At 35.9% G+C, this 22,257-nt stretch overlaps 2 protein-coding genes across 4 annotated transcripts in view; one reads left to right on the forward strand and one right to left on the reverse strand.

The window, feature by feature from the left end:
• ska2 (spindle and kinetochore associated complex subunit 2) overlaps positions 1–20,777 on the reverse strand; it is a 39,417-nt gene extending 18,640 nt beyond the window's left edge. For 2 of the 3 annotated variants that reach the window (XM_051930255.1, XM_051930254.1), the window contains exon 1: positions 20,664–20,777. In XM_051930255.1, the coding sequence (XP_051786215.1) occupies positions 20,664–20,750 (87 nt within the window). In that variant the 5' untranslated portion in view covers positions 20,751–20,777. Of the gene's footprint in view, positions 1–4,580; positions 4,749–20,663 lie in introns of those variants that run through there. The other variant, XM_051930256.1, reaches the window with a different exon arrangement.
• Positions 5,129–20,307, forward strand: prr11 (proline rich 11). Its single transcript, XM_028806948.2, has 9 exons — positions 5,129–5,622; positions 10,059–10,188; positions 11,242–11,364; positions 11,999–12,247; positions 13,549–13,647; positions 13,916–14,031; positions 14,465–14,524; positions 15,428–15,524; positions 19,505–20,307. The coding sequence occupies exons 1-9, from the start codon at positions 5,516–5,518 to the stop codon at positions 19,580–19,582; spliced, it is 1,059 nt and encodes a 352-aa protein (XP_028662781.2). The 5' UTR covers positions 5,129–5,515; the 3' UTR covers positions 19,583–20,307.
• Positions 20,778–22,257: the final 1,480 nt, after the last annotated feature.

The following is a 22,257-nucleotide window of genomic DNA, read 5'->3' on the forward strand; positions in this document are numbered from 1 at the left end:
AGAGGAAACAATGACATGGGTTTACTTTATATCTTTCTACTTTTGCTTTTCTTGTCTGCCCACAAATTGTTTTAGAAGAGAGTTGCTATTGTGCCTGTCTGCTAAAATGGAATACATACCAGTTTTTTGTTTAGTCAGGTGACCCATAAAAGTCCTGCAGCAGTTCAACTAACCACCTGGCAAGGTTCTTGTAGCTTTGCTGATAAAAATTATTGGTTAAGTGTCTCTGGCTTCTGCACTTACAAATCCTTTAATGTTTTCAAAGGACTTATTGGTTATCATAAAGTTGCTTTGATTTTTGGCTAGGACTCTCTTGTTGTACAAAAGAACTAAACTTCTGATACTCAAAACTGCAAGTGATCAACTGGATAAAAACGAAAAAACATTTTACCTGTACAGCTAGTGTATGACAAGCTATATCATGGAAATGATGAACTGTGTTGAGCTGAAAGGTTTTTTTCCTTGTTGAAAAACTGCATGTTCTTATTCCAACAATAAAGTAAGCAGTTTAGCCATTATTTCAAATGCACATCTGCTAATATTTTTAGATTTTTTAAAAGCACAATTTATCTCATAGTTTCAATACAACCTATTTCTAATAATCATTATTTGTGTGATTTTTTAACCCTGGTTACTCTAGGAAAAGACTGATACTGTGTCAGACCTAGTCCTAGTCAAGGGGTGTCCAACTCCAAGCTAGGAGGGCCACAGTGGCTGCAGGTTTTCATTCTCACTATTTTCTTAATTAGTGACCAGTTTTTGCTGGAAATTAAATTCTTTTGCCTTAATTATACTTGATTTGGTGTTCAAGACTCAGGCCCCTTAATTGTTTTTTTTCCTTAATTAGTGGCCAAAAAATAAAAAAAATAAAAGATATAAAACAAGTTAACACATGACCAGCTAACCTGTGTTTATCTAAACACAAATGCTAAGATCTAAAAATAAAGAGAGGTGACAGTCTCAGCAATGTTGGTCTGTACAGGTGGTCCACAAAACATTTTGACTGTGTTCTTAGAAAAATGAAAAATTAACAGTTTTGGAAATGTCTGCTACGGTAGACTGAGAGCACCACCAAGCCATGGAATCAAATAATCGATTTAATTAACAATAATAATCAACTTCTAATTAAGAAACTAGTTGAAGTGAAAGTGCTTGGAGTTTCAGGCCCCAACTTAGCTTGTCATCTACTAGCTCACTTCACATTTAATTTTTGTTTGGCTGTCATTTAAGGGAAAAATAAGCAATTCAGACTAGTACAGAGTCTTAAAAAAAACAAGGTAATTAAAACTAAGGGAAAAGAAGTCAATTAACAGCAGAATATGGAGGATGGATGGATGGACAGATGGATAGATAGATACTTTATTAATCCCAAGGAGAAATTCACAAACGGAGCTGCTAAAAAGGCTGCCACTCTTGGCGGCGGCCGAGTCATTAAGAAAGTGGCTGGAAGGAAAACCTGCAGACGATGCGTCACTCCAGGACTGGAGTTGGACATTTTATCCTAATTCATAACTACAGTTTGATAATGTTTGAGTTTAAATCAGTAGTCATTTATGTGATACTTTTTCCTGTTTGTTTTTTTTTTCCCCACTTTGCTATCAAATCAAACTGTCCTCTTGATACAGAGTCTGAATTAAGTTATAGTAAATAAATCATTTCTCATCAGTATTTGGCAAGCATGCACATAATGGGTAGTTGGTTCAGTATTTTGTTTACTTTCAGTCTTGGTATAATTTAAGTTTAAGAACTACTGAATATGATATGCAAAGTTGCCAAAAATGCTTATTTCTGAATTCTTGGAATGTGGGGTAAGAAAGATGGAAATGCATTTCTGTCACTTGCTATTCATGCTGGCTGTGACTGCACAGCATGTAGTTACTGAAGCTGTATAAGAATGTTGTAGGTCTCTTTCAGACCTTTATTTTAGTTCTGGTACTTTGGCAGATCAGTTATTTTCAGGGTTCATCTCAGTACAGATAAATGTTGTTAAAAAAGCTAATGTCTTTAAACTGCCTATTTGAATTGCACCAAAATGTTGCCTGTGTGCAAGCATGTGGTAAGTCAACTTGCATTCACTTATTATTGAAGTTCTACCTTTCACCTTTTTGCATCCCAGTTACATGAATAAACATCTTTACAATCCATTCCAAGAAATATTTTACTTGTTCTGCCAGTACTTTGTAGTGTTTTGTCAGCTGCCTTTTTATTTTTAATAGTACATGAATCATAACAAAATAAAGCAAATTGGAAAATGATTTCAATTATCCAGGATTATTCTTAAGAGATATAAATGGTGACATACCCACAATTGTTTAAGTTTTATATGAATAGCCAAGCAAAAAAAAAATCTCATGAGCCTACAAATGCTGGAAAATACCCAGGTAATTATTAGACCATAGGATACAAATAATAAACAGCCCAGGCAACCAGGTAAACCTCTAACACCAAATCCAGATCAAATGTACACAAAAAACGCACGGATGCATTTAACAAAAGTTCTGGAAAACTACAATACTAGCACTGAGTAGGTGCACATCAGTACTGAACCTTGATCATCAGTTTAATAAATATAGATAATATGCATAGAATCAAAGCAAAACTAGTCTAAACAATAAATAGCATCAACAGGTGCCTGTCTATGTCATATGTTCTGGGAATGCCCTACACAAAGTCCATTTTGGTTTAACATTTTTGAATACTTCTCAGAGCCACATATCTATTATCACTTCTTAAACACAATATCTGGGTTAAAAAAAATCCTGGATTAACATTTTGAAAGGAAAAAAAAAATCTATTGTGGTATTGTATTTCCATTAAATAAAATGTAGTTACTTCTTATAATACATTGTTGTTTGTCATGGCACCAGAGTGGTAGTATGTTATATAGTCATGCAAGTGCTCTGTACTACACATAATCTTCTCATATCACACTCACAGGAAGGAATCAACACCATGATATATTGCTTTTATAAAAAGACACATTCATTGCCTTGTCCAAAAGTCACTGACACCCACCTTTACCTTCCATAGTTGAAGATGGCTAGAAAAAACAACCCACCCCACACAGTGATTTTGAAAAATATCTGGACAGTGTGAGTGATTAACAGTAGAACAGCAGATCCTCAGCATAGACACGTGCATTAAAACCCCATCAACTTGAGCACTACAGTGCAAAATGACAACATAGTTAAAATGTTCAGTCCACTGAATAGCCCAATAGATTTAGGTTATGCTTTGACCTTGATAGTGGAGCATCACATAAATTTTCACGACATATCGATGTCTTTCATTATACAATCACCACAACATTGAAAATATCATCAAACTGACTTAAGTCCGTCCAGACATCTATACTACATCGATAGGATGGATACTTTATTAATCCCAAGGGGAAATTCACATACTCCAGCAGCAGCATACTGATAAAGAAAATATTAAAATTAAAGAGTGATAACAATGCAGGTATACAGACAGATAATAACTTTGAATAATGTTAACGTTTACCCCCCACCAACCCCCCGGGTGGAATTGAAGAGTCGCATAGTGTGGGGGAGGAACGATCTCCTTAGTCTGTCAGTGGAGCAGGACAGTAACAGCAGTCTGTCGCTGAAGCAGCTCCTCTGTCTGGAGATGATACTGTTTAGTGGATGCAATGGATTCTCCATTATTGACAGGAACCTGCTCAGTGCTAGGTACTAGTACTAGGCAGCAGGAACAGAACTCTGGTGAGGGGGACAATGAATCGCAACGCACAGTTTCACACACAATATATCAAATCTGAGACGCTGATTAACCTAACAGGTAGGTCTTTGCAATGAGCGAGGAAAAAAAATTACATATATGGAAAAAAAAGTTCAAAATCCAGTAACTGTTGTGTCTTGGATTCGAACCCAGATCTCTGAAGATGTAAGCCTGTGAAATACAGGCTTCTTTTCTGAAAAACTAAACTGTCTCAGTGCACTCTAAACACTTTGAGAGGCTGGCCTCAAGCTCTAAGCGTCGGACACAACCGGTGAAACAGCTGCACAACGACTATAAAACAACTGAGTAAGGTGTACTGAATGACTGATTTGATGCACGCAGATTTGTTTCGTTGCAAGATACAACAAACGAACCGGTGCGTCCCGTGTCGAATCCGCTCGCGGTTTGAACCCTGCTTTCCAGCCACGTCTTCCCGCCCACTAACAACTCCGGTCCATTAGCTCACCAATCACAACGCAAAGCGTGATGCGACTATTTTTTTTTCGTCTTACTTTAAAAACGCTAACGGTCACACTTGAGGAGGAAGGCGGGTGATGTGATTCACGTTTAACGGCCTTTTCGATGCGCCGCATGCTACTTAATTCTATTCTCACAGACCACACGAAGGATATCCCAGATGCAGCGAGTAGTCGAATTGCTATCCAAACTTCTCGGCCCAACTGTAATCCCGCCTATGCTAGTTGGATTTGCCCGTCTCGCTCTGCCATTTATAATCAATGAGTGGTGGCAACATTTGTGGGTTAACAACATACATTTTAACATACGCAAGACGCACTGTCGCCTTCACAGCCGTTTTGTAAAATAAAATAGCCGCTTACCATGGCCTCAAGCTTATTGACTGCTGGCTCCATGTTGAATAGTTTACATTCCTCAGGCAGACCCGTAAATATAAAGAACAAACCTCTTGTAACGTGAAAAGTGATTGGGCAGCTGTCAGAATTGGCAGGATTTGATTGGGTGCCAGTGGGTGGTGTAGGTGGTATTTGCGAAAGACTGCAGACCCCTAAAAGAAATATCTCGGGAAAAGGATTGGCGAATCATGTACTTTTTTTTTGATTGGTCAATTCCTACAAAGCAAAGTGTGTTAATTGGGTTGTTGTTTCTGTTCCAAACGAGAGAGGCAGGCTCTTATTGGTTACAGCGCTACTAGAGGTGCATCAAATTTTGATTGGCTCAGTAATTCTCGAAACGTCGTCGACTAAAGACAGGGACGTGCAATTATTGAAAGGTTATTCGTTGATTTTACCTCCCGCTTCCTACTGATTGGCCAGAATACTACCTGTTGTGAGCATGTATTAAGGATTGAAATGGTTATTGGAGGCTCCTCTGACAGACGTTGCTCTTGCCCAATTGAAGTTTAAAACTGCTTTGCCGCCATAGCAGGCGTTGTGGGATTGGCTGAAGAAATTTACACTTTAATTTTGAAAGCGCTGGTCGTGGTTTTTGCTCGCTTTAACTATGTTAAATATGATCGGTGTATGTTGAAGTCGAGATCGAGGCAGGATGCTTAACAGGCGTGGCCAGTATGGGAAGTTGTGGCTTTCCGTAATGCTGGTTGCATGCTTGTTCGTTACGTTATTATTTTCTACCTTCTGTTTGTAACTGGTTTTATCTGTGTGGGTCTGCTGCCTAAGGCTGAAACTGCAAATATCGTGGGTGGTCCTTCCACCGTGGCGAGCTGTGGGAGTGTGACGCAGTGAAGTAAAGGACCACAGTAGCTCAGTGTTTTCTTATCCTTAGTTGCTTTTTCATCATGGGAAAACTGAAAGAACGTCGCAGACGATGGAAATCCAGCAGCAGGCGACGTGCCAGGGAACAACGCAGGAAAGCAGAAAACGTTTCGGTTACCTCTGACTACCGGTGAGAAAATGCAGTATCTGGAGTTTTCTTTAAAAAATGTCTATAATGTATAACTGCATGTCTAGGCGGCTGCACAATTGTTTTGTAGAATTAAGAACTTGGGTGGCTGGCAATTTTCTGAATCTAATGCAATATAAAACGTTAGTTCTGATAGCTAGTCATGCAGCCAAAACCTAAATTGGTTTTGAACTTTTTGGCTCTTTCGTGGACTTTTGCAAACCTCAAGTTCAGAATCTTTTGAGAAACGGATTAATTCTGTGGTCAATAGTTGCTTTTTCCAGTTTCGGCTTTTCACCAAGGTTAAGCCACTTTTTATCTGCTAAGGATCTTGAGAAACTTACTCTTGATTTTTATCTTTTTCTCGGCTTGATTACTGTAACTCATTCTATCAGTAAATCCCTGATACGCAGGTTGCAGTTAATTTAGAATGCTACTGCTTTTTTTTTTGGTTGGGGCAAATGAGTTTGCCTCTGTATCTCCGATTCTATCCTCATTGCACTGTCTGCCTGTTAGTTTTAGAATTGATTTAAAAATTTTGCTGTTTTTTTAAATCACTACATGGGTATGCTCCTTGCTGTTTATCTGAATTGCGTGTTATACACCAGCCATCCAGGTCTTGGATCTTCTAGTCAGTTGTCTGTTGTGGTCCCTTGTAATAAGTGTAAAACTAAGGGAGACAGGGCTTTTGCAGCTGCTGCACCTCATCTATGGAATTCTTTACCTAATTAAGGAGTCACGTTCAATTGAATGTTTCATACTAGACTGAAGATGCATTTCTATTTTCTAGCTTTCAGTGACCTTTGGTAATACTGATGGTTCCCTCCTCTTAGTCATTTATTTGTTTTCAATTTACTGCTTGTTGTATTGTGCTTTACCACATTTTATTCAATTTATTCTATTAATGTTTATTGTATGTTTTAATGTAAAGCACTTTGGCTACAGCATCTCTGATGGCGTTTTAAAAATTCTCCATAAATACATTGACATTATATCTGGATATGGATCGCATGGGTTGGGGTCTGTCCAGGAGGTAATGGGAGCAAAATCATTTTCTGAACCCACATAGTCAAATGTAGTTTAACAGAGCCTATCCTGGTAGCATCAGGAGGAAGTCAGGTTCCAACTCTGGACGCTCCGTCCGTCCATCATATGACTAATTTAGAAACACTAACCTCTTTAGAATATGAAAAAAATTAAATTCAGATTTAAAAAAAAAAAAAAAAAAAAAAAACACATGAGGGAAACATTCAGGCTTCTCACTACCTGTGACAAGAAGTATCGCCCCGCAGAGCCACGGTACCATAGTCGCAGCAGGTCTACACCAGCAGTTTCAGGGCGGAAGTGACATCACCACGTCTAGACCAGCAGTTTGGTAAAATACATTTATAGGTTGTCACAAATCAAATTGATTGATATGCTAACCACACCAAACCCTAACTGTAACCATTTATCCTAGATGTTAACCATACTAACCCCTAACCTTAAGTTCCATCTTCTAGCTGCTGGCGTAGACCTGCGGTGACATAAGGTGCTCTGGGTCTGCAGTTGAATGTTATTGGGCTTAGACTGAAATTTGAGTTTCTGGCAGATCAGGCAACAAAGGCACACCACTACCACACCATGCCGCTCCAGACTTATCCTGTTATTAAGCTAAGAAAGTTGGAGGGTGATGTACTGTATTGCATTAGTCTGCTGATAGAGTTTTTCTACTATAAACTGTTTAAATTTGTGTCTCCAAGTTGTGGTATTGCATAACAATAAGGCGTACTTCTTGCACGTTATAGTAAATACTTGCATAACTCTCCAGAAATTACAGTGTCTGTGAAGTGAAGTAAATAATGCAAAAGCAAATTGGGAAACACAAATGGTAGCTTTTACATTAGCTCAGCTGTATGCTATTTTTGTCATTGAATATCTTTCTTCCTCTTACCAGTCTCAAGTGCCAGAATACTGAACAGCAAAATATTTACTGAAACATGTTTTTTGAAAATTATTATTTAAAATGACTTGTTTGATTGCATGTTTTGTTTTAAATGGTGCATTCTTTGCATAATGTACTTCTACAATGTATTATTATAATATAAAACAATTTTGAATTTCCTGACTGCTGAATCAGTACAGTGTAGTTTTATGAATTCCCTTTATATTCCTCATAGGTATATTAATAAGACAAACGTAAGACATTTACATAAGCTTAAGTCTATCCCACCAGTATTAGACAATGACAATAAAAAAAATTGTGAATTCCGAATTTGTCACAATTATACACATTACCACTAACCATAAAATGCATGCATCTGACATCACTGATGAGTTTTAATCCGATTAATTTTTAGTTATGTCACAATTGCAAACGATAATTGCAACACAGCTGTATTTTTATTTAAAAAGTAGTATGCTTGGTTCTTTAAAAAAATACTTCTTCCCTACCACCTGGGTTTTTTTGGGTTTCCAAAAGTATCATGGTTAATCATTTTATAGTCTTTAAAGACCGGATGGCACAGTGGAATTAAAAGAAAAAGGCACACTTTATCTTAATCACTTTGTAAACTTCTTTTAACATTAGCGGTGCTATCTCTCTAAGACAGGTAATCAATGTACATCTCAGCATTAACATTTGCACTGCCCCATCCATTAGAATGTATTTTGCAATGCATGTAGTAATAAAATGCATTGCATTTATAATTCCAACACATGGCACATCACAAATTGTTGTAGTAATAAAATGCATTACTACGGATGTGTTTTATCCATCATCTGTTGGAATGACAAATGCAATGCATTTTATTAGTACAAATGTTTGTGATGAGCCATTTTGTTGGAAAGACAGAGACACTTGTCCTTTTATTAAGGTGGATAAGATGGATGTATTCAGAATTAATGTCTGCAGTGTAGCGTATCCACACAATTGCTATGTCTCTGTTACATGCCATCTGGTACAAGATTTGTAGGAACAGTGCTAGTGTTTGTGATGCGCCATCATTGGATAACAGAGACATAGCAACTGGAAGGACACAGAAATCCACATCCTTTTATTAAGGTGGATTATATAACATATGGAATTCTAATAAAATAATTTTTAAAAATGTAATGTTATTGTGTGTGCCTTTCCAGTTTTTGACTCTTTATAAATTGGTAGATTTTTGCTAAAAAAAAAAAAATAGTCCTATACATGACCTTCAGCTTTCTCTGTTTTCCTGGAGTGTGCCTCTCTCTAAATACTTACACTTGAAAAGGACAGTTTTTACCTTTGGGTCATAAGGGTATTCCGCGGCCACTTGTACTGACCACCGCATGAGCATATTTGATGTATATTTTTATGCATATTGTCTAGTTGTATTCATTGTTTCTGCTATACTGTTCTCATTAGTCTGTGGAGCCAAAATATAACTATAGAAATTCTCTTAAAAATAGAGCATATGTGTTTGCAAAGCCATATAAAGCACAAATCACAGTGATGTATTGATTATTGATGATTGATTATTTATACTGTTTTCTGCATTTTGTGCTTGATTTTATTCTTGTACTCACTCATGTACTGTAGTAGTCTTCCGATAAACAACCTCACAAGATAAGCATTAATGGTATAGACATTCATCCATTTTCTGAACCCACTGTGTAGTTCACAGTTACAGGGAGTCAGTGCTCATTCTGGGAACTCTGGACACAAGGTCATGACTGTACACTCAGAGACACACGCCCAAACCTAATGTGCACACCCTTGTGATATGGAAGGAGAATTGGAGGACCTAATGAAAAAATGTATTCTTGTTATACTGTGTTTAATTTTTTTGTTGTACATTTTTTTTTTTATATTTCCCTGATTCATAGAAAATACATGTATACAGTAAATATAAACATTTTCCATTAAACTGAGTATTTTCCTCATTCTAGACAGGAATAAGTCACTGCATTTTGCAGAAATCCATGAGAATTGAATGAACAAAGATGGATCTAAATAATTAAAATTAGTGTTTCAAAATGACACCAAGAGAAACAACACCTCAACTACATTTGCAACATGATGGCACAGATTGAAACCAGTCAATGAGAATGACATCAACAGAGCCTCATTGCCAGCCTCATTGCCAGTGATTCTAGGGACAGGCTGGCAGCAGGGATAAAATGAGCCAGGAAAACTTTGAAGAAGAAACCAGGAAAACAGTGGAAATAAAACAACTTTAATTTGGTTTCAGGTTGTAGTACAGAACAGGTATTAATTCTAGGATTTGAACTATCCACTTGTGAGGCAGTTCTCTTATAGTAAGTACAAATGGAATTTCAGTTAAGTTAAAAGTTATTATTCTCTGTTCTGCAAGGCTAGAGAAATGTTCTGTACCTGATGATCTTCAAATAAATGTTACTACATTGGTAATGATTTTTTTAATAACTCCTCCAGAGGCTTTACATAAATATTCTCTCTATTTTTCTTTCAGTCCTGTGGAAACTCCTACTGAGAGGTCTCTGATTGTCCAGGTCCCTGCGGTTGCAGAGAGGAATTTCTTAAGCCCTCTTCTTCTAGTTATGGCTTCTGTGTACTGTAGCCTCAGGAACACACTTTCACGGGTCAGCATAAGTGTTAATCACTTTTTTGAGTTTAATATACTCTGTCATTTTTCTCTTCTTTAAGGGAATTAACAATATTAAGGCAAATAACATGGACAACTCTGTCTTTTACTAAAATTTTCATTCTTTTCTTCACTGTCTGAATTTACTTTTGTTCACTTGTGTAAAAAAAACAAAAAAAACCCCAAAAAACAATTTGTTAACTCATAAGAGTGACTGCACGGACTTTTAAACATTACTGCTATTTAAGAAAATTGCAGCAATCAATAATGTATTTATTTTGACAAAACATTTCCCACCTATACCTCTCGAAGAGTCATCATTGCATCAGGCTTAGGTGGTAAACTAATATTGTGATGCCTTGTGGCTTCTTTACCTCATCAGGCACTTGCTGAGAAGCATTTCCAACAGCCGGTCATAATAACATTCCCATAAGGGTTCTCAGTAAATCTTGTTTTTGGCTCCGCTTCATAGGCCAGTTTACTATTGTTAACCTTGCCAACAGTATAGACAATAACAACATTGATCTTAGGATCTATGACACACAAGTATTCATCCATCATGCCAAGGTTACATTCCTGATGGTGTACTAGCCATGGTTCAAAGGGAGAAATCCCAGGCACAGAATTAGTATAGAGGAATTATATCCCATTTAACCTTGGGTCACCTGAGAACTTCCCAGAAGTACCTACAGACTGTTATTAGAGAGTTAGTGCCCTTGCTTGTGTGAGTTGTTGTTTTGTGTGGTTGACCCTTATCAGAACAAGCGATGTAAAAAAATTTGCAAAGTGGAAAAGACCATTCAGTGCATTAAACTTCTTTGTTTGAGTATTTGCCTGTCTTAAATTTATAATGATTGTTCCTTTTCTTTCTGTGTAGAACTGCATATTCAAATCGTTTTGTCCCGTTTTGGAGATTGTCCATATTTTTGTGAAATTTTGTGCTACCCCTATATGTTTCTATGCACTTTCACATTTTTGTGCGACATCTTTGTACATTACTTTCATATTGTAAACTGCTACAGTAGATGATTGATTTTCTGTATACTTGTAGGTATATTCCTGTGTGTGGAATGCATTTTTTCCTTCCTCTATATACCTGAAGCAACTGCATGCTGTTCGCGAGCAGGTGGATCAGTTACAAATGGAAATGGCAGCATTACGCTGTGCCATCAAGGTAAGTCTTGTGTGTTGTTGTCGTCTTCTTCTTCTTCTGCGTTATATAAATAAAACCAATTTTTAGTTTCTATGGATATCATCATAGCAGGGCAGCCCAGTGGCACAATCATTAGCACTGCTGCCTCACAAATCTTCAGTATACTGAGGTCAGTTCCCACCCATGCTCAGTATCCATGTGTACATTCCCACACCCCTAAAGACATGTGCGTTAAGCTAATTGGCTGTTCCAAACTGGCCTGTGTTTGTCAAATTCAGACCCTATCCTGAAAATGCTAAAGTAAGTTTAAAAGCATAAAGTTTTTGTTACTTTCATAGCATTATAACAAGCAGCTTTTCAAAGCAATAAAGAAAATGTTGATTAAAGTAGATTAAAAGATAAATTGATTAGGTCACCTACACATTTAGATCAAGGCTATGTGACACTCTCTTTTTACATTTTTTTCTCACAGTACCAAACTGCAATTAAGTGTTTTGTGAGGGCTGGAAGTGATGCAGATTGAATAGTGTCTCAAGCATGCACAATACTAATGAAAAGCAGAAAAATTGTTCAGTTCCTGAATGTTCTGAATGATAATGAAAATTGTGTATCATTGTTTTCCTGTTTATTGATGGATGAACATCTTTTCTTTCAGTTGTCCGAAGCTATGAACAGCTCATGCCAAACACCCACTGCACCATTAAATCCTTCCCCTGTAATACAGCTGAATTCAGCATCAACGAATGTTCCAGTTGTTCCAGCACTACCTCCTGTGCCACCACCTCCAGTGCCACCACCTCCCCCCCCTCCACCACCTCCGGTGCCACCTCCTCCACAAACGTCTGTATTTACAGAGAAGAAAAACATGGTCAAGAGGCACACAGAAAACTGCAAGCTGCAACAGGTATGTTAAGACATCTAAGTATATTTAACTATTTAATTAAATCATTACTGCATTGCCATTCCCTATATTAGGCAGATGTAAGTCAGTAAATCTCTGCAACACTAACATTCTCTGAATTTCTAAACCCCAGGACAGCACATTGTGCTTTCTTTTGGAGAGTAGCTTTGCTACTTAACACTAAATCCAGCTTAAACACTGATATCGGATGCTTGCTCATGGGTAGCAGCATAGCACAATGTATCATGTAAAATGGCCTTAATTATTAGGAGCTAGTATAGATGGGTATATTTAGTTCAGGCGGTATTTTATATGTTAGAGAGCATAATTAAGGATGGTGGTTGTAGAACATTTACTAGAAACTTTGGAGTGAATCCAACATTTCTTTAAATCTGGTCCTTGCACAAAAAAATAATACATTAATAAATTTAAACTCTGTCGTACTTCTCTTAGACATCCATTCAATGGCAAAGTTAATCTTGCATACCTTGTTGATGCATTACACTTTTCCCTCAGGCTGCAGGTGTACTTGTCAACCTGCTTTTTATCATAAATTATTTAAGTAGTTACAAATTCACTCATTTTCAGTTTGCATTTATATTATACATTATACATCAATGTGCTTCTTCTAATGCTAAGTGTGATTTCTGGAAGTAGTAATAGTAAAAGACAGGGCTTCATCTCATCTCCAATGAATATAAAAAAAAAACATTATTTTTGAAATTTAATTTAGACCACAGACACATAGCTCAGTTAATCTGTGAGAATATGAATGCATCTTTTTTTTCCATTTCAAAGGTGATAATGATAATTAGTGATATAGATTATTAGAAATCCAACAATACAGTAGTCTGAGGTATTAGCATAAGCTCTAGTAGAAATTATGATTAGCCTATGTTTTAAAAAGGGCAAACTTCACCTGTAAATACCCAGAGCTCAGAGTCTGTTTTGATGATTAAAGAAATTTTTAAACTTCAAATGTGTACATTATTGTAAAACTAATATAATTGCACTACTACAAGTTTTTCAGTATTGTCTGTAATATTCCATACTATATTTTGTTCATTATATTTTAATGCAACAATGACATTAAACATCATACTGCTAAAATAGATTATACCAGAAAAGTTAATGTAGAATGGGATAAGACTTTTTTGGCATAGTAGAACTGAACATTGGCCCTCTGTCAGGTTTTACTACAGGACTTGCTTTGTTGTCATATGCTCTTACAGCTATGGTACTACATGTTGTTTAAAAAAAAAAAAAAAAGCAGTGAATGTATTTTTCTATTTAATTTTCTGCAGAATCCTTTGGTTAAGAAGGATGCTCCAGTTTCTGTAACTCTCCAAGACTTGCTGAATGTAAAATTGAGGAAAACAAATTCTCCTACTGCCAAAGTGAAGGTAAGAGGAAAAATCGATTAAGTACTGAGTTTTCCATGTCATACAATATATCATTTAAAAACTTAGTTTGGTAAGTTTGTAGTCAATTGATTGTCATTGTAAGCAGCTGGGGGAACATACAAATGATACTTAAGTTATGGGTTACTTAACAATCCAGGTTTCTTTGTCAAATTAACATATTCCACAATTGTGAAAAAATAATTTTGGCATCAAAAGTATCAGATTTATCCTTTATGGCATATGTGTTTTTTTTCTCCCCAAAAAACAGGCATTTTCTCCATCCAAGAGGCGTATTCCTTTGATAACCATGTCTGATCTTCAGAAAGTCACATTGCGATCTTCTCAGACTGATATACCTACTAAATTCGGAAAAACTTATTTAAAGTAAGTGGAGATGGCAAATGCTACTATATTCTGTGCATTTCTGTTTTCTCCTTTAGTAGTAATGTTCCATTGTTTCAAGCAATGTAGCTGTCTGAAGTGGAAATTCATTTTCAGTATTTTTTAATATAATAACCATTATTTTTAATCAACTTATATATTTAAAAACATTTTAGAGGAATGTTTGCCACCAATAAGTTTGTTTTAGCACTTAAATGTATGAAATAAATCCGACCAGGCATGTAGTCTAAAATGGTAACAAATTCTTTTTGAACATTAGAACACTCTAGACGAGAACAGGCCATTCAGCCCAACAAGATCGCCAGTCCTATCCACTGTTGATTGTTTATGCTGTAGACAGGAATCAAATATAATTTACTGTAAAAAAAACAACAATACATCTGCTTAATTATGTATCCTTTCTTCTTTCTGGTAGGAACGCCTGTCCTAGTCCAGCAAATTTACGATGGCAGTTAAAGAGAGTTGATGTTCAGAGGTCAGTATAATGGAGTAGGCATTTTGACTAAACAGGCTTTGCACAGACAAATGGCATATTTTTCAGTTAGTTGATGAAGTAAGCATTTGCAGCATGCATCTCCATAGCATGACAACATCATGAAAGGAGAATGTTGATCTCAATATGGAATTCTTGAGTCACAATCTCACACGTTATACTGGCACTTCAGTCCTAATTGTAACTAGCTGTCTATCACTCCATTTAATAAATCTCTGTAGTTTAAAGTACCAATTTAGTCTATTACAGATTTGCTTTAATATGAGAGTTAGTTCAGGTAAGTGATGTTTTAGTTTGATAATTCTGCTCTGTTTTTACCTCTTGCAGCTCACAGACTCTCGCCACTGTGCATATGAGGGTTAATCCAGTTAGGGTTAATGACTTTAACTGTAGTTAGGTATTAGCTAGCAGAAAACTGAATACTTGAAGGTTCCTAAGCCTCTTGAATGTCTTGTGGACCTTTATTTTCCTCACAGGTGTTAGTCTGTCTTACAGAAACTGCAATATAATATGTATTGAGTTTTATTTAATTCAAAAGGTTGAGCACTGTCTGCAGAAAGAATTTGTTCATGATTTCAGTATAGATCTGAATGTGTTGTGACACTTGACAGGGCCATCAGGCAAGTATATTAAACTGAGAAAAAAAATGTAGTTTTCTTTGAAACATGAACATGTATGGTATTCACTATTTCAATGCACTTTGATGTCTGCTACTGGCAATTTAGGAAAAAATGTGGGAAGCCTGGAAAAGGTTTAGACACGTGTTAATCCATTTCATGTCCTACAAAGTCACAAACAGAAAATTGACCTTGTTTATTCATTTCTGCAAAGTGCTCTATTCATTCTGAAAGTGAACATGTGCTGTGCACTTTTATTTCCTTTAAGGAGCCCAGGAGGTACCCCATTATATGAAAAGGAAAACAAAGAATCTGGTAGTGGCCTCACGCCCATCATGACTCAAGCTCTACGTCGAAAGTTTCAGGTACAGTGCATGAAATGTATTTTGCTTCAGCTGCAGAATTTCTCTTCAGTTATTTCAAGTAACACGAGGGTTGCAAAGCTAGTTGGCAATAAGTCTTAATAAACTCATTTATGTGACTAATTTAAAAGCTGAATCTATAAGCATCGTCTTGCAGAAGTACTGCCTTGGATGGTATGGGCATGTGACACAAAAGGATAAAGATGGCTGAGTGAAACAAAGCCTTAATCTATTGGTGAATGTTAAGATACCTAGAGGCAGACTGAAGAAATGTTGGATTGATGAAATGAGAAGAGATATGAAGAAAATGCATTAAACATGTTGATGCACATGGTAGAAGTTGGTGGAGAAGATAAATTTTGGGTAAAGCCGCTGTCACAGGGTGTTCTGGAAACTAGTAAAACAGAACTGATGATGAAGATGACCTTTGAAGTCATCCACTGAACTAAAATTCGTATGTTGGGTAGGCTATTAGGAATATGCTAAGTAATTACACTGGGCTTGAACATGAACCATTTGTCTTAAGTTTCCTGTTACACAGAAGTGAGGAAACAGTTTGATTGGTAACATATGTATGTAACAATTGGTGCTGTTTTCTATAAAATATTTGTTTGATATGTTTAGAAGTATTAGGACTAGGATTACTGTGTTTTTGTTGTTGTAAGTCATTTATTTATTTTTAGGATTGTTCTGTTACTGGAGACAGTAATAGTAGTGTTATTAGTGTATAATTTTCAGAAATATCAATTAAATCAGTGTTTCCCAGACTTGGTCCTGGTGAACCCCTGTGGCTGCAGGTTTTTGTTCCAACCGGATTCCTAATTATTGACAACACCTGATAGCACTGGTCTCATTTAATTTGCTGTGTTTTTTTTTTTCTTTTATTTCGACATTCAGAAAAGCACAGCAGCATGGTTTTTACATTTATAAGACATTTAGAAATATTTCTGCTTTTGCTTTTGGATTTAAATGCTTAACTCTTTTGTTGATTTTCATTATACTTTGCCCTTTCTCTGTGCAGTTTTTCCCTCTTCATTGTATCTAAATAGTGACAATTTAAAACGAGCAGATCAGACACCCAGGCAAACACTGAATAATCAAAGGCTGCAACTACTTTAGAGTCAGACCCACTAATTAGTAAATAGTGGATCAATTAAACAATTAGAACACCTAGAAAAGTAGAATGAAAATCAAGATGAAAATACTGTTAAAAAGAAAAAAAATACATTATTCCTATATAACTGCTTGGTACATTTTAATATTTTTTTTTTAGCAAACTTAGTTTTCTAATTTCTATATTGTTCCCTAAACACAGAACTTGGGAAATATCCGTTCACTTAATTAGCCCAGGAGTTCAAATAAAAACAGAAGCTGGTTGGAACAAAAACCTGTAGCCACAGGGGTTCACCGGGACCAAGTTTGGGAAACACTGAATTAAATGAACACTCTTAATTAAAGCAAGGTGGATGGTTTTCTATCATATGTAAACAAAATGTGTGTGTGTGTATAAATATATATTTTATATACTGTATATAAATTGTAAGGGTTGTCTGTCTGTCCATCTGTCATGCAAAAACTTGCACACTCGTGGCCTTTAAAGCTTGATCTTTGTCTCAATTGACAGCTTATTCTGTGACACCGGCAATACAGCCCATGATTTCAGAGATCAGCTCACAGCAACCCTGAAAATTTGTCTTTGACTCCTTTTCACAACCACTTAAGACGCATCAGCATGTATCCCCCTGACAGGAAATGCATGGCCAAGCACAAACGGAATGAGTGCATGTCCACAAATTGAACACAGCTGTGCACACCACTGCCAGGAAAGCCCAGTGCTATTCTTTGTTTTCAAGAATGAATGACCAAACCTGACATTTAGCATGTGGCAGATCTGACATGAAAAACTTCACCAACTGAAGACCCTAGAATAATCTTGCAGAGTGACTGGGAGTGGTTGCTTTAATAATAATAATAATTCATTACATTTATATAGCGCTTTTCTCAGTACCCAAAGCACTATCCACACAGGGAGGAATCGGGAAGCGAACCCACAATCTTCCACAGTCTCCTTATTGCAAAGCAGCAGCACTACCACTGCGCCACCAGTGAGTACATGAGAGGTGCATGCACCACCTGCTTTGATGTGTGTTCAGGCCACATACCAGATGAGATAAGAAACACTTTGACAGGTGGTTATAACAACCTCCATTACATAGATAAGCTGATCCTCTTCATTGCTCACATGAGTTAGATATAAGAAAATCCTTATTGCCTTCCGCGTATTACCAAGGTGATGGTAATGTGACTCCACAGTGTGACCTGGGTTTGTGTGTGTCCTAACAGCCACAATCACAAATGATCCCTGTGAAATGCAGTGTACAATGCTTGCAATATGAATCAACAACCAGCATTAACTGCTTTTGAAAGTAACAAAACCAGGATGGAAGAGGATTAATCACAATTTTTTATATTGCTCATGGGCTTGCTGTTGTTTTTTTTTTTTTGTTTTTTTTTGTTGTTTTTTTTTAAGAATGTGATTGAAAGAAACCAACTGAGTAAAAATAATTACTTTAATTGGTACACCTTCGAATCCACTCTATAATAAGTCCGTACTAATTTTTGCCTTTGATGCCAAGATTTGTGTTTTTGCTTTGAATCAATCTGCTTTAAATTTCCTTTATAACATTACTAAATACCGCTATTGGTGCAGTCCTGTGCTATGGAGTTCTCTTCCACACCATACAATCTCCCCTCTGGACATCCCTACTGTGGATTATTTCCTTATTCTGTTCACCCAAGCCTTAACAAACAGCATTAAATGGAGCTCTATGATGTATCCACCTGGTTATGATATAAAAACTAAAGAGATTGTTTTTATTGTTATAATTTACTGATCTACTACAAATCGTGCCAAGTGAAGTAAGTCACATAGACACATTCAGTGTAGAAATAAACAAAGGTATCAATTACATTGTAATTGAATAGATAACATTGTAAGAACATTGGCACTCGTGCATTTAATCACTTTCCTTTGCTGGTATTGCACATTTCCAGTTAAAGAAGTGATTACCACTTGAATAAGGAGCATCATTATCTACCTTTTAATGAATCGGGTCAAAAGACTCGTTTTCCAAACATGCACTCAAAAAACAGGTTTTCTGAAAAGAGAATCTGTCATTAAGAGTTATAATGAAAATATTGGTGAATTATGTATATTCATTTGAGACACAGAGCAATAGTGATGTAGCGGTTAATGCACTGCCTCACAGCTCCAGGAGACTGGATTTGAGTTCCTGTCTGTGTGGAAATGTACGATCCCCAAAAATCTGCAAGGGTTTTTTTTTTTTCCTCTGAGCACTCCACATTTCCTCCCACATCACAAAGATGTGTGTGACAGTTTAATAAGACACCCCCCAACGACTGTGTAAATGAAGGTGAATATGGATCTGAATGTTCCCTATGATGGGTTAATTCCCCCTTCAAAGGATGGGTTCCCACTTTTTGCCTAGTGTTGCCAGGAGAGGCTCTAATCCCAGTGACTGTGATTTGGAGGAAGCATGTATAGTTGATCAGGCAGATCTAGACACACCTCCTACTTACTGTATGTTGCGTGTTGTTGTTTTTTTTTTTTTTTTTTTTTTAACCTGCCATAAATAAAAGTAAAATTTTACAAACATTAAGTAGTTGGTTTATAAATAAACATAAAGATAGATTTCCATGTTATAATTTTAAAAATCCAATGTAAAGGATACAATTCGAAAGCCGACTTTTTTTTTTTAACATGGAATTTTTTTTGTATTAAACATATGGTTGTGTAGTATTGCATTCTGTTGACCAGTGCACCATGACTTATTTGGCTTGCTTTGTAAGTACAGTTTTGTCGACCTTATGGAATGAACTGTTGTATCCCTAGATCCTTGCTTTAAAAAATAAGTTAGTTACCTAATTTTCTGCACCTTTTTTTTTTTTTTTTCCTTTTACAGATGGCTCTTCCTAGAAGTCCCCCACCTTTGATACGGTCTTGCAACACTTTGAACACAAGTTTCAGTGAAACAAACTAAACTCTTTTTGGACTTTTTATTATTTTTATTTATTTGTCCCTAGTGGGCATTTTAAAGTTACTGTTGACTGAAAGTTAAAAGAGAGAATTGCGACATCTTATTGCAATTTACAGCATTTTCACTAATGCACCTTTTTCTTTTTAAACCGAGTGTGTGCACCTGCGTGAGTTTTATTTTTGTTTTAACTAATGTTTTTAAGAGATGTATGTAAAATACATGTATTGGAATATTTTTGCTTTTTTGTAAACCTGTAAACATTCTTTTATGTGTGCTGTTTCAGTTGATGTGACATTCTGTTACTGTATGCTAATTGCTTTAAGTGTGCAATATAATGGCAGACCTAAAACTTGGGGCCTTCTTTGTCTGCTGGGCAAATTTTTTAATTCATTATTACATTTTGATAAATTGACTTTTTTCCTGTTTTCTGTGAGTACTTTTATAAGAAGGTTAAAAAAATGATAGTTTTATATTTTATCAGACACTGGTAATGCATTTGTCACTTATTAGAATTGTACACTTTGTATGTGCTGGAAAAGTAGACCGTTTATTGTGAACTGTAACATGTCAATACAGTGCTACCCATAATTTGAAAACTAAACCTACAATATCAGTGCATGACTTCCAGTACTTTCATAGATAAGGGATTACCCAGAAACATTTTTGAAGCCTATGTTAGGCACTTGTTTATTTTAAATACTATAATGAATAGGATCTGTTCAAAATATTTTTTTAAAATTATTTTCTACTTTTATTCTCGCATAGCTACATGGTTCTTTGTTTTAACTTTAAATAACATATGAGGTATAAAGTTAAAGATGAATGGAGTGTTCCTGATCTAGAAATATAGAATTGTAATTGTTATGAATAATGGGAATGTTTTTCTCACCATTTTAACAATCTACTAGAAAGATTTAATCTCTGAATTCAGAAAGACAGTACGATTCACCAGAGAGTTCTACTTGCTTTATAAAGATGCTATGCAATGTAAATTTCTATTGTAATACATTTTCTTGTTGACTGATACATGGGAATTTTTAATACGCTGCTCACTAAAACCAAAAATACAAATATTTTTTCTTACCAATAATAGTGTTATCATAGAAGGAAGCTGAAACATGAACAGCAGAGTCTGCATGTTTATAGCCTGAAACTGAGCAGGGTTGTCCATGACCTGAGACGAGTACTGTATTGATAGTTTGAAAAATACTTACTATATATTCCTGGCTAAAGTCCACTCTTTATTTATTTTGTAAATTTGTTCTTGAGGGCAAAGTGCACCATTTCAAATTGAATGCACAATTCAGATCTTAAACTGTGCAACAATGTTTATTTTTTTACCACTATAATTCAAATTAGTCACATAATTTAGTGACCACAACTCTTGGTTATTTTAAATGAAATGCAGAAACAGGAAAATACTTCTGATGCAAGTTACTTGAAATGAATTTTTATCTTTCATTTGAAAATGTGACCTGGCAAATCAGAAAAGAAATGGTAGGCTCCAGGCTAAACTCTATATATAAAATACACAGAGACATTCTACAAATTACAGCAATAGCTGACTTAAAAGTAAACATAGCTAAAGAAAAATCCAAAAAGAATGTACTGTAAATGCAAAAAGACTACTGTATAGGAAACGCCCCTAAACATCTTGTTACCACCATGAATGAGGTGTTAGGGGAAAAAATGTACATCATTTCTTTATATTTAGAAAAATAAAAAGACATCTATTGAATAACAATGCATATAATCTTTGTTTTTATAAAATCATCAATGCTTTTTGGTGTATTTTAAAACTGCTTTTAAGAAATTGATTACATGAATGCACATTTAAGTATATATACATATTTTTAAATTTAATCTATCTACTCTCAATTTTGCCTGTGTAATTTTATGTATAAACTTTATTCTGAATCCAAGTTTATGTAATAAACAGAAGTGAAGATCTTGTGGCATGGTTATTGCAGAACTGCTGCTAAACATGCTGGAACTGCTGGGAGACTATTTCCAAGTGATAAAGTGCAGGGGAAAGTAGCTGTAAGTGGATACATTATTAATTAACCCATGCAACAGTTCAGCCCATAATTACTGGGAGAAGTACTGAGCATTCTTTCATGCAGTGCAAGATGATCGATCGCATGTGCCATTATACTGATTGTATTAGCCAAATCTGAGTGATGAAACAGATTAGCCAGAGAACAAATCCTCTCTAGAAAATGAAATACGCAAGTCTAAAAAGAAGTGTAACAAAGACAATATACTTCCAGCCAACACCTTATTTTCTAAATATGTTTTGATGTACTTAATTACATATTATTTGCCATTCCTTACTCTCATAAGAGAAAATTTGAGTCAAAAGCCTTTGGATTGTTGTTTGTATGGTCTTGGCAACTTACATAGCACCCCTTTTTGGGTGTTTTAACTGTTAACTAAAAGAGATCATGAGGGGGACAAGTGAATTATAAAGCTGATAGGAGTTTTATTTTATGTCTTTCTGTTTATACTAATGCTTGCAGATGTTTAACAACTTAGCCATTCTCCAAGCTGACGCAGCAATGTGTGTAAAAGAACCTGCTCAGAAAAGAGAATTGGTGTCCTATTCACATGATGGTTGTAGGGTTAACACAGAGGTGTGACAATATGACCATGTTATGAAATTACACGTGTCTTGCATC

This window comes from Erpetoichthys calabaricus, chromosome 8, assembly GCF_900747795.2.
Source record: "Erpetoichthys calabaricus chromosome 8, fErpCal1.3, whole genome shotgun sequence".
Classification (NCBI taxonomy): Eukaryota; Metazoa; Chordata; class Cladistia; order Polypteriformes; family Polypteridae; genus Erpetoichthys; species Erpetoichthys calabaricus.